Source organism: Staurois parvus, unplaced genomic scaffold (genome assembly GCF_062004578.1).
Source record: "Staurois parvus isolate SC_StPar_1 unplaced genomic scaffold, SC_StPar_1.0 ptg000433l, whole genome shotgun sequence".
In the NCBI taxonomy this organism is placed as follows: Eukaryota; Metazoa; Chordata; class Amphibia; order Anura; family Ranidae; genus Staurois; species Staurois parvus.
Window position 1 is genome coordinate 45,275 of NW_028318229.1, and position 13,107 is coordinate 58,381.

Below are 13,107 nucleotides of genomic sequence, written 5' to 3' on the forward strand. Positions count from 1 at the left end.
TAATTTTTTTTTTTTTGTGTATATTTAAAGTGGATGTACCACTACACACAAATTGTTGATGGTTGTATTACCTATATGCAGTTTTGTAGATCCACATGTTGATGATTTTCAATTATAAGTCCCCCATACACTCCAAGTTTGCATGAGATCTTGCAGGTGCAGTGCAGAGTGATGCTGTGGGGTTTTTGGGGTGTTTTTTGTTTTTTTGCTATGGTACACCATAACCAAGAACCATGCAGCTGCTGCAATCCTTGCAACCAATGATTTAATTGGTTGCTAGGATGCCAGCATGTTGGTTAAGGGTGTCATTGGTTGCTAGGACACATAGCATTATTGGTTACTAGAATGTAGGTGGCTCCTAGCAACCAAAGATGCATGCTGCCTGCACAGCAGGAAGTAGTGAGACTAAATGAATGGCTTCTGGCTACAGCCAGAGGTTTGATTTAGTGGGTGATCACCCTAGTCAGTTCATAAATGGTGAACAACCAAAGTCTGCATATATCCCGGGTAAAGAACTCATTCTTTACATGCACACAGGTAAATGGGGGGTCCTAACCCCTTACCTGTCTTGTATAGTGGTGTTTGGAAATCCAGTTGTAGAGAGGCGATCAAAACACGAGCAGGAAGTGCTTGAGTTTTTAGAAAGCCCATTACCTGCTCCAAAGTGGCACAGAAATACTCTTTGCCTTTCCTAAACCAACTCCCATATTTCACTTAACGTTTCATGCATTTAGAATCCCCTGTTTTGACAACTTTTTTTTTTTTTTTTTTTTTTTTTTTTTCTTTATTAGATTGGAGTTCCGAAACGCTCTGGGTCTGCTGTCTTCTCCAATGGTCGATCTTCTACTGCTGTGAGCGATGATTGCCCTTGGAGTCTTCCTCGTTCTTTGTTTTAATGTAGTCCAGGGTCAATTCCCACGAGCCTGCACCACAGATATTGCAATTCGGACAAAAATCTGTTGCCCGCTTTGGCAGGATGGCAGCCCCTGTGGTTCCAACTCAGGCCGCGGCAGATGCCGTAACCAGATTACAATTACCCCTTTTGCAGCTGGCACAGTGCCCCAATATGACGACGACCGCCTGGACTGGCCACATTTTTACTTTAACTCCACTTGCGAGTGCTTCAAAGACTACAGAGGCTATGACTGCGGTGACTGTAAGTACGGGTATTTTGGAGAACAATGTGACCGCAAAAACAACATTGTGCGCAAAGAAATTCGAGAACTTTCTTTTCTGGAAAGGAAAAAATTCTTCAGCTACTTGGCACTGGCCAAAACCACAATAAGTCAAAATTTTGTCATCTTATACACTGGAGACCGCCATCACAAGGACACATACCGCTTTATTGATGCCTTCATCTATGATGTTTTTTCTTGGATCCATTACTACTCCACAAAACCACTTCTGTTAGATGGGGACTTTCTTTTGACCAGAAACTACGCCCATCAAGGTCCAGCTTTTCCCGGTTGGCATCGGCTGGGCCTCCTCTTCCTGGAGAGACAAATTCAGCTCTTGACAGGGGATGAAAACTTTGCCCTTCCTTATTGGGACTGGCGAGGAGAGAAAAAATGCTCCATCTGTAATGATGACTTCTTCGGGGATAATGACGTGCAAGGGTTTATCAGTAGCTACTCCCATTTTGCCACTTGGAAGGTAGGTGGGGAACCTTTCTCAGGTTTGTACTGCTCTTCAGGGCTCTGTTAGAGAAACTTCCCCTCACTTTGTTGGCATTTTCCTCAAAAAGAAAAGCAAACTGCTTGTGCTGTTGAATATTTGTCCTCGCTTAGGTCTCGTAAAATGTCACCATGACCATTAGTGATGGGCAATCTCTAAAGTGGAGCATTCACATCTGCATTGCTTTCCCCACTTTTGCACAGAGCAAGGATCTATATGGAAACCCTTGCCAATCTGTTAGAAATTTCTACCAGACCTGTAGACAGGTAGTCTGTTTTCCAGAACAGGTGACACTGGACCGCGGTGGCAATGCCAAGGGGAGTAAGTGTGGAGAAATTGGGTTTCTGGCTTCCTCTGTCTGAAAGGACAGTGATCTGGTTGGATGCTCTTGTCCCATGTGACCCTGGTGGTAGGGCTGCCATGGGGCCCCATACAGCCAACCTGATGGGGTGCCCCCCAGAAAAAGTTTTTTACTATGCTTCAGTTATGAATGAATACAGTGACTGATTAGTACCTTGTTCATTTAGGAAAGGAAGGGGCTGGTAAATGACATTTATCGGATCCTTCCCCCAGTCTACCTTGAAGGGTCCTATAGTGTGCTTGCAGCTTGGTGGAAAGGAGGGAAGCTGGCAGCACTGAGGGGGTGGGGGCACACAGGGGATGCCTGGGCAGCAGCAAGGGGGGGGGGGGGGGGACGACATATGGTGCACAGGGAGAGTGATGGGTCTTGCGGGGGGGTGGGGGTTTATAATTACTGGAACTGACCCCTGAATGGCTCTCTGCAGCAGCTGAAAGCCAGTGGGAGGAAAAGAAGCTAGCTTTCAGCTGCTGCAGAGTCATACAGGGGATTGATTCCCCCCACCATGCCTATCACCCTCCCCACATCTGGCTTTTCCAGCTGCCAGGGCCCTTTATAGGAGGACTGGTGTTTCTCCGTTATCCATGGTCCTGCCTGATGGCCATCTTAGGTCGAGCAGAGTTTAAGTCCTCTTCCCACAGGTTTTGGCATGCTTTGTGAGTGGCTAGCATAGGGACAGGTTCCCTGTCAGTCAGCACTACCAATTGGGAAAAGTTCCAGTGAAGGAGGGAGAGAGTGGGGACTATGTTTACCTTCTCGGGAGGCTTCCCCTTTTTGGTTGGATTAGCCAGGCGGTATTTTGCTTCTCATTGTGGACAACTGAGTCTACAAACTTCTCTCTGCATTGAGCTGTTGTAAGTGATATTGGTCAGGTTAGCCCTCCTGTCAGGCCTGGTCATACTGTTGAAGTACTTGTACAATACATTGTTTTTAGCAAATCGGGACTCTGTATGCTTCCCACCACACCCCGCTGCACCTGCCCACCACACCCGCTGCACCTACCCAACACCCCTGAATACTGTTGATTGCAGCATAGCATATAACCATAATGGCCAGTTGTAAATACATGGTTTGACCATTTTGCAGCATGCACAAAGCCCTGATGGTGCTAATAAAGACTTGGGATGAAGTTCAATACCAGCAATGAGCAGGTTTTGTCCAGCCTCATTTCCTGACCCCAGACAAGCTTTTAGCTGAATGGGAACACATTCCCACAGATCCCAAATCTTGAGCCTTTCCAGAAGGGTTGAGGCTGTTGGGAGTCAGTGGCATGGCCAGTGCTGTAATACCCATGGTTATGGGATGTCCAAAAACCTGTAATGGTCAAGCATCCAGAGGATTTGTGCTAGTAGGAATGATTGTGGGGTGCTAGGAGGGGAAATTTGGGGGCAGGATACTGCAAGGGGATTTGGGGGCACATTTCCTGGGAGAAGCAGATTTGTACTAGAGGGTGTGTTTTGAGCATGTGTTTTTGTTTTTTTTTTTTTTACTTTTAAAGGAAATTTTTGCCCAGGGGGTAAGTGTGAAGATTGGTGTACACGGGGGGTGGGGGGTGGATTTTTACTAACTGTAACAGAACTGTGCCAGCCTGTGTTGAGTATTTCCTTTAGGACCCCCCCCCCCCCCCCACTAAGCCAATACACAAACATGCATCCCATAATTGATCCCATGCAAGACACACAATAGAACAATGGGATGGAACCACATGGCATTAAATCAGCAACCCCCCCACCCTAATAGTACAGATCACCCTGTACCATCTGAAGAGAAACTTGAAAAAGGGGGGACCATACCCCAGAAACAGTCTAGGCAACAGGTGTACAAATCTGTTCCCCCTTCCCCCCCCATTCTGTTATCTGTGGCAGCTCTGTGTATAGCCAGGGGGCATGCATGGTAGGTCAAGCTCAGTCTCAGTGGTGTGGGCTCAGAAGCTTTGGCAGCTTACTCCAACTCCATTCATCTTGTGGGCTCCATCCTAATGGAGGACTTGTTCCCTCCGCTGGGAGAGGTAGCATCTCAGAGGAGTGGTTGTACAAGCCCGCATACAGAATATCTTAATGTCAGTGCAATCATTTTAAGGTGGTGTTTTGATAACCTCTACCACAATGGGGCGATCGGACTCTCTAGGTTTTTGGGTTTATCCAGTGTCCATTACCAGCTGGAATCTGCAGCTACAAGTGTATACCTATACCAGGGGCGGACTGACCATTTGGAAACTCTGGCACTGCCTGAGGGCCTGGGGTCAGTAGGGGGGCCCCATGAGATGCCCCTGGTACTTAGGCTTTTTTGAGTTTGAGCAAGGACACAGGGGCCCCATGATACCCTATTGCCCGGGGGGCCCCATGAGTTGTCAGTCTGTCCCTGACCTCCACATACAGGGCCAATGACTGAATTCATTGGAAGACTATGGCGATGTGCACACTGGCCCAGTGGTGGTTTTGATTGCTACCATTCAGAGTGCTTTGCATCTTCAATCAATGCAAAGCATTCTCTGATTTGACCAGGTGAAGCACATGGCTGTACGTACACTTGGCTATACATGGGCCCTGGAATTTAACATAAAAATGGGAGTATTTAAAATCAGCAAACGAGCATTCATCTCTCTAACGAGGCTCTTTCCCTTAGTCTATTTGCAGCGGGTACAACTATATTGATGTTTACTGCCTGAGTGCTGTAGACTATAATCAGATGGAAAGACTACACAGGAAGCCTGGAGTTGAAAATGGAACCTTCCTACCCACCTTCCAAGATGTAGAGGACACGCTGAAATGGGAAGCCTTTGACACCATTCCCTACTACAGGACCTCAAAGAAAAGCTTCCGTAATGCTTTAGAAGGTGAGCAAACAGTATATTAACCTCCCCTATATAAAAAAAAAACAGTTGGCTTTTTGGTTTTGTTACAATGTCACTGTGGAGATCTCGCCTTATTCCTTCTCTTGGGGAGATTTACTAAAACTGGAGCCCTCCGAATCAGGTGCAGCTGTGCACGGTAGCCAATCGGCTTCTAACTTCAGCTTGTTTAACAACTTCCAGTCTGGATGCTTCCCCCCCCCCCCCCCCCCCCCCCCCCAGGACAATTTTCAGCTTTCAGCGCTATCACACTTTGACAATTGCATGGTCATGCAACACTGTACTCGTGTGGGTTTTTTTTTTTTTTTTTTTTTTAGCCTTTCTTGAGACAAAGCTTTATTTTGGTGGTATTTTATTCAAAACTGGGATTTTTATTTTTTTGTTATGTAAATGAAAGTCCACTATTTTGAAAAGTTTTTTTTTTTTTCTTATAAAATTTTGCAAGTACTTCATAAATCTTGGCCAAAATTTATTCTCTTTTTTATCTTTTTAGTAAAAAATAACCCAAATTAATTTATAACCAAAAATTATTTTAATTTTTGTTTTACATTTTTTATATTTTTTACATACTGTCACCCTAGCAGTACAGTGTCAAAGCAACAAACCATGTTGGGCAAAGCCTCTTCCTTATCAGGTGTTCTACAATGTAGACCTGATAGTTGAAGCCTTCCCCCCCCCCCCCCCTTTTTCAGCAACTGAAAATGGTACTCAGTAGTTTGTGTGGCCCCCACATGCTTGTATGTATGCCTCTCAACATCGGGACATGAGACAGTGTCCTGGGGGATTTCCTGCCACATCTGGACCAGGGCATCACTGAGCTCCTGGACAGTCTAAGGTGTAACTTGGTGGTTTCAGATGGACCGACACAGGACATCCCAGATGTGTTCTATTGGATTTAGGTCAGGTGAGCGTGGGGGCCATTCAATGGTATCAATTCCTTCATCCTCCAGGAACTGCCTGCATATATCATGGGAAACCCCAGATTTGTAGAGTGCTGCTGAATCCAAGCTCCTAGGTTCAATTAATGACCCAATTTGCTGTTTCAAAGAGCTGAATCGAGCACCTCTCCTAAATCACCTTCAGATAAGACAAGTGCCCAAAGTTCTGTACCCTGTCCAAAACTAAAAAATAAACTCAACGGTGATATGTTGAGGAAAGGACCCAACAGTATAGAAATGCATGTGCCTGAACCTGTAAAATCACAGGGGCCCCATAAAAACTTGAATAATCGATGTTTAAACCTTTTTATGTAACATGGACCAACGCTATCTGGCCATGTAAGGGTTTTTTGCCAATTCTTTATTGGCTTCTGGTACCAAAAACATGAGTTTTTTTTTTTTTTTTTCCCTCCAAGCAGCACAAACTGAAAACACTAATTTCATACCTATTCAAAGCAATTGTATCAATCTAGATCTCCACACTTTTTTTTTTTTTTTATTTTGGTGGGGAAAAAAATTGCCATGGCTACTTTGGAATAAGGGCAGGTGATTCATGTAGCATTTACTTCCTGGAATCAATCTGTCCTTGGCTCAGGCATGCAGGTAGGAGGATGTGCTTGGCTGAGAGCCCCACTCCAGATGGAACAAAGGAAAATGCCCATGAAGACTCCCTGGTATGGCATAATTTTTGCCTAGGTCAGAAATCGGAAAGCAACTGAAGAAATGTGAAAAGTAAACCTAGGCAGCTATATTTTATTTTTCTTAAGTCTAGCAGCGTACAAATTAAAATGGTTAAGGTTGATGAATTTAGTCCCACTTTTGGTAAAGACATGGGAGCTGGAACGAAAAATGTAACCAGATATTGCCTTATGATCTTTTGTAGGCTTCTTGAACCCAGCAGATGGCACGACCCTGCGGCGTAGCATGCATAACCAGGTCCATATCTTTATGGGTGGGACGATGTCTGAGGTTCCAATCTCCAGCAATGATCCCATCTTTGTACTTCACCATGCTTTTATTGACAAGTAAGTGTGGTGGTTGGGTTTTTGTGGTTGGTCTATCACTAAATCTGTTACATCAAAGATGAGCAACTTGCTAGAAAGATGGGCCTTCTACTATGGCCTATGACATCACAAAGGGTCACCTATAATCAGTATTTGTAATGCTACAGAAAATTTGGGCTGTAAACATAACGGGTGGTTAGAGGAGACAGACTGGAGACGTGTTATATCCCTTAGATAAGGGGTGGCCAACTGTGGCCCTCCAGCTGTAGAACTAGTCCCATCATGCCTCTGCCTTTTTAGGAGTCATGCTTGTAACTGTCAGTTTTGCAATGCCTCCTGGGACTTGTAGTTCTACAACAGCTGGAGGGCCACAGTTGCCCACCCCTGCCATAGATTATACAATTTCCTTTAATTCCTATAATTGCTTGATTGTCGCCAGGAACCCCTCCCACCAGTGCTATTCTGTTCTACCGGCAGAGAAGGCTCTCTGCCAGCAACACGGTGATCTCTACTGCTGACTGTAATTGCTGGTAGTGATGCATGGGGGGGAAAGAAACTCCAACATTCTGGTTGTACTGAAGATATTGATGGGTCAACTTCAATACAACCAGCCTGTCCATAGATGGGTCAAATTTTGCCTAGTACCCGCTGAACCGGTTGTGATCCAGCTATGGCCAGTTTTAGATATTATGGTCATTACAGGGCCTTTTTTAGAGCATTTCTTAACTCCCACTGCTGATGAGCATGAGCACTGCAGTGATGTAGGTAGACGTGCAGAACAAAAAATTTAGTTTGTTTCCATTTTGAGAAGTTGCTAACTTAGTTGGTTGCGTTCATAAGTTTTGAAATTCGAATTTCAAAAGACAGCTATAGTCTCCTATTCCTTTTTCTATTAAATGTTGGTCTAATCTATTTTCTATTCTGTTCTCTGAAATTTAAATTTTTAGAAGGGGCTCTCTTCTTGGCCCTCTGGGGCTCTCTTCTTGGCCCTCTGGGGCTCTCTTCTTGGCCCAATTTTGTGTTTTTTGTTTTCTTCAAATTTTGAAAGATGGCTATAATTAGTTTATTTAAAGGAAATCCATATTTACATTTGACATTTTGTTCAAAATGTTGTCCGACTCTCCGAAATGAAAATTGTCAATTTTCAATTCAGAACAAAATGAACCGCACAGGTCTATGTAAGGGTCAGAGTAAGAAACCAGCATAGGGGGAAACTCTGGCTTCAAAAACACCAGAAATGTAGAATTCTGAAGCGATTTCCTGGGCTGAAATGCTGGAAGAAGTAGGAGAAACAAACTAGAAGAGTATATTGTCAGGGGAGTTTGCCAGTTTAGAAACCTGCTGGGGTCTCTAACACTTTTTTTAGGACCGCCTAATGTATAAAGGCAGCTGCATTGTGGGCCTAATGCCGGCATGCTGCAAATGTGTTGCTGTGGTGTCTGTACTGTGACCAACAATCAGGGTGGGTAAGTGACTCCAAATGGGTATCCTCCCTGTGCAGCTGATCTGTCATGTGTTTGGGAGCCCTCCTACTGGCTTGGGCATTGTGGGTCACCTAAAGGATGGCTTCTGGTATCAAAAGTTAAATTTCCCTAATTAAACAAAGTGTTTATTTTATATATAAACATTCTGGCTGTGTACATTGCTTAAAGTCCATAAAATTATTTGTAGGATCTTCGAGGAATGGCTTCGCAGACGCAAGGCAACGCCAGACATGTACCCTGATAATGAAGAACTAGGTCATGGTCGTGACGATTGCTGCACTCCGTACTTTCCATGTTACAGGAACAAAGACCTCCTTCGCACCTCCGACAAATTTGGGTACACCTACTCTAAATACCAGGGGTTGTAACTCTCCCTTGAAGTAAGGCTTGAGGTTGGGATCTGCCATTTTGTGATGGAAACCCTGTCAAATGATTGATCTCAAGACCACAACAAGATCTCATATGGAGTTTGTTCAGCAGGTTCACCTCCAAATGATCTCTATTGGCTTTTGAGCGTAATTAATGTTAAAAAGAAAATATAACTTTAATAAAAAAAAATTAAATGACATTAATGGTGTCTTGTATTTATCTGGAAATGCCACTTAATTGGCTGTAATTGTGATTTGGTAACATCTACACCAGCCCATGGGAATGCTGGGGCACATGAACCAAAGCAATATTTAAAATTCTGATTTGTACTCTTCAAAGTGAAACAAATGAGATTTTTTTTAAAGGAATTTTTCATTTTTATGTTTCACTTTGAAATTTTCCAAGGATGTTATTTAACCACTTCAGGTCCAGACACTTGTACCCCCTTCCTGTCCAGGCAAACTTTCAGCGCTATCACTTTGAATGACAATTGCATGGTCATGCAACGCTGTACCCATATGAATTTTTTATATATTTTTTTTTTCTATATAAATGAGTACAAACATTTTGGAAGTTTCTTATAAAATTTTGTAAATATTGGCAAATTGATTCAGTTATCTTTAAGTAAAAAAAAAAAAAAACCCAAGTTGGCTTAAAACCAAAAATTCTAATTATTTTTTTTTTACATACCATCACCCTAGCAGTACAGTCACCATAGTGACTCTGTACTACTTGTGGGGGGTGATGGTGTGGTTTTTTTTTTTTTTTTTTTTTTTTTTTTTTTTTAATTAAACTCTGCTTTTACAGCCTTTTATGGGTGTAAAAGCAATCATTTCTCCTCTCTGGCTGCATTCCTGCAGGCACTGAGAAATACTGTGAGCCAGGGGCGGACTGACAACTCATGGGGCCCCTGTGTCCTTGGCCAAACTCAAAAAAAGCCTATGAAAAAAGGTACCAGGGGCCTCTCATGGGGCCCTCTACTGACCTCAGACAGTGTCCAAGTTTCCAAACGGTCAGTCTGCCCCTGCTCTGATTGGTCACAGCTTGTCACTTGGTACAGGGCTATTCACAGCCTTGTACCATGTGACATTTCACATGTAATAAACAATGTCAGAAGTGACATCTTGCTTACTACTCCTGTGATCACTGGCCAACCAGTGATCACAGGTCCCATACAATGATCCTCCGGGCATCAGATCGTGGTGCCGCAAGCTCCCAGGGAGTACACACAAGCAGAGACCATTAAAAAAAAAAAAAAAAAAAAAAAAAAACAGCCACCCACCCCTGCAATGATCCCGTCCAGCCATTTATATACATGGTCTGGAATGGAAGTGGTTCTAAAGGCTCAAGGTTTGTGTGGGAGTTTAACCACTTGCCTACTGGGCATTTATACCCCCTTCTTTACCAGGCCAATTTTCAGCTTTCAGCGCTGTTGCACTTTGACAATTGCGCGGTCATGCAAGATTGTACTCGTATGAAAATTTTTTTTTTTTTTTTTTTTTTTTTTTTTTTTTTTTTTTTCCTCACAAAGCTTTCTTTTGGTGATTTAATCGCTGCTGGGCGCTTTACTTTTTGCGCTATAAACAAAGTGCAAACAATTTGAAAAGTTTCTTTGTTTCTATTATAAAATTGTTCAAACGGGTAATTTTTTTTTTTTTTTCTCCTTCACTGATGTATGTTGATGGGGTGGCACTAATGGGCACCAATCATCAGTAGGTGTGTGTGGCTAAGGTGACTACACAAAAGAACTGTAACGGAACCGGACCTCCAACTGCACTGGGGTATTTCCGTTAGACTCCTGCTTCCCTGTCCAAACACAGATCCACGGACACCACCGCTGACCATACAAGAGGAGACAACACCAGTCTTGTATGAAAGACTGGAAATAGACTGCTTTATTTTAACATAAATACAAGATCTATACACAGGGTGGGGAAATACACCCAGTAACAGGAAACGCATCAGCAGGCCGTGCCATCAGGGGGAAGGGCTGCTGGAACCCCCCCCCCACCACCAAGCCAGTACAAACACATATATCCCACATTAGTTTACTCCCAAGCAAGACACACAATAGAACAATGGGATACACCACATGGCAGTAGACAATACACAAACCCATACATCCCAGAATAGTTCCCTCCCAAGCAAGACACAATAGAATAATGGGATGCAGCTGCATGGCAGTGAACAATTAACACCCTCCCACCCCAATATTAGAACATTCCACCCTGTACCCCTAACAGGCACAGGGCTACTTACACATAATAGGGATATGGAGAGCTAAGACAGAGGTCTCTCCACCTCTCCAAAGGGGATGTGTTCCATGGGCCCCCCACCCAAAGTGACTCCCGTCACATGAACATCATGATGTTTCTCAATCCGAAGCCCTGGATGAGCCGGGAGGTTCGTCTCCTGCTCAAAGAACGCAACACAGCCTTTGGTTCTGGTGACACTGTAAGCCTCCAGACCTAATCTGAGGAGGGGAATATGTAAGGCAAAATACACATACAAACAGCGGATTGAGGAATATTTCAACGCTGCAGATCCTCGACACATGTGGCAAGGAATACTGGCTATTACTGACCAGAATTCACCCAACAGAACACCTTCAACCAGCTCTGCCTCGCTCCCCGATGAGTTCATTCTGTTTTACACTCACTTTGAAAAGGGGAATATGGAGCCCATACTCAAAGCTGAGCTGTTACCAGGTGAGCAGCCACCCATACTTTCTACCTCCCTGAAGTGGGTGCAATATTGGGCAGGGTGAATGCACGGAAAGCAGCCGGCCCTGACGGCATCCCTGGCCATTTACTCAGTGCATGTGCAGTGCAGCTGGCTGAGGTCTTTACAGATATTTTCAATCTGTCTTTGGCCCAGTCAATTGTTCCCGCGAGCTTCAAGTCTGCTATCATTTGTGCCAGTGCCAAAGCATTCCATTGCAACAGATTTAGGTGATTTTCATCCTATTGCACTCACTCTGTCATTGCAAAGTCCTTTGGAAGATTGGTCCTCATCCATCTTAAAGCCTGTCTGCCCATCACGTACCTGGTGACAGAGGCCAATGGAGAGAGGGCTTCATTCCAGACTCCCCTGAAGGTGGGACAGCAGGAGTCGGGCCCAGAGTAGTCCTCCTTCCTCCCTCTTCTTCTCCTCCTTCTTCCTTTTTCCTCCCTCTTCTCCCTCTTCTTCCTTTTTCCTCCTTCTTCTTCTTCCTTTTTCCTCCTTCTTCTTCTTCCTTTTTCCTCCTTCTTCTTCTTCCTTTTTCCTCCTTCTTCTTCCTTTTTCCTCCTTCTTCTTCTTCCTTTTTCCTCCTTCTTCCTTTTTTCCTCCTTCTTCCTTTTTTCCTCCTTCTTCCTTTTTTCCTCCTTCTTCCTTTTTTCCTCCCTTCTTCCTTCCTTTTTTCCTCCCTTCTTCCTTCCTTTTTTCCTCCCTTCTTTCTTCCTTTTTTCCTCCCTTCTTTCTTCCTTTTTTCCTCCCTTCTTTCTTCCTTTTTTCCTCCCTTCTTTCTTCCTTTTTTCCTCCCTTCTTTCTTCCTTTTTTCCTCCCTTCTTTCTTCCTTTTTTCCTCCCTTCTTTCTTCCTTTTTTCCTCCCTTCTTTCTTCCTTCCTTTTTTTCTCTTTCCTTCCTCCTTCCTCTCAGATTTCTCCAAATGACTGGGGTCTGACTCATTTTGATTGTGTTGGACAGAAGGAGTCAAGAATGCTGGGTGGTTGTGGGATGTGCATGCAGTGAAGGGTTGGAGTAATTGGGTGATACAGAAGAAGAGGAGTTGTTGGAAAATCCCAGTCTGACACTTTTGTGTATTAGTACTTTTGTATAGAGTTTCCCTATTTTCATACAATTTTATAGGATATATGATGAATGGCTTCAAAGATACAATGCAACTCTAGATGTGTACCCCAAAAATGATCAACCGGGCCAAGGTCCTGACGAGTGTGCTACTCCATACTTTCCGTGTTACAAGAACAAAGACCTCCTATACAAGTCCAATGAATTTGGATACATCTACTTTACATACCAGGGCATGTAATGTGCCATTGATGCAAGTCGTATGAGACTTGGTGGGGTAGAGAACCCTTTCAAATGGCAGTTTGATCTCAGGACACCAGCCAGCTCAAATCTGTCCAGTCTTCTCACTTCAAAAATCCTAATGCTGATTTTCCAGAGCAACCACATAAACCATGTACCATCTAACTGCAAAATAAAAATTATTAATTGCCATTTGTAGCGGTTGGTTTCTTTTATCTGAAAATGTTATGTAATTGTCAATCATTTGGATTCAATATCTTCAACCCCAGCTGAGTCACTGGCCCCAAGAAGCATGGAAGTCAGGAATTCCGGTTTCATTTGCCCCATAATTGTTCTAGAAATCCTTAGGCGTACTGCAATGCAGTGACAGAATTCAAGGTTCATTTTTGTTGAGAATCAG

At 43.8% G+C, this 13,107-nt stretch overlaps 1 protein-coding gene across 2 annotated transcripts; it reads left to right on the forward strand.

Moving 5' to 3' along the window:
* The first annotated feature begins 858 nt into the window (after nucleotides 1-858).
* Nucleotides 859-12,708, forward strand: LOC149454209 (tyrosinase-like). Of its 2 annotated transcripts, none has more exons than XM_089687679.1 (4): nucleotides 859-1,653; nucleotides 4,658-4,868; nucleotides 6,705-6,846; nucleotides 12,528-12,708. In XM_089687679.1, exons 1-4 carry the CDS (start codon nucleotides 859-861, stop codon nucleotides 12,706-12,708), a joined length of 1,329 nt encoding a protein of 442 aa, XP_089543805.1. The 2 variants fall into 2 exon arrangements, with proteins under 2 accessions (XP_089543805.1, XP_089543806.1); XM_089687680.1 differs by lacking the exon at nucleotides 12,528-12,708 and adding an exon at nucleotides 8,497-8,817.
* Nucleotides 12,709-13,107: the final 399 nt, after the last annotated feature.

Coding starts and splice junctions, on each gene's coding strand:
- LOC149454209 (XM_089687679.1), top strand. CDS start 859: ATGATTGCCCTTGGAGTCTTCCTCGTTCTTTGTTTTAATGTAGTCCAG. Junction 1,654..4,657: donor CCCATTTTGCCACTTGGAAG/GTAGGTGGGGAA, acceptor TCTTTCCCTTAG/TCTATTTGCAGCGGGTACAA. Junction 6,847..12,527: donor CACCATGCTTTTATTGACAA/GTAAGTGTGGTG, acceptor ACAATTTTATAG/GATATATGATGAATGGCTTC.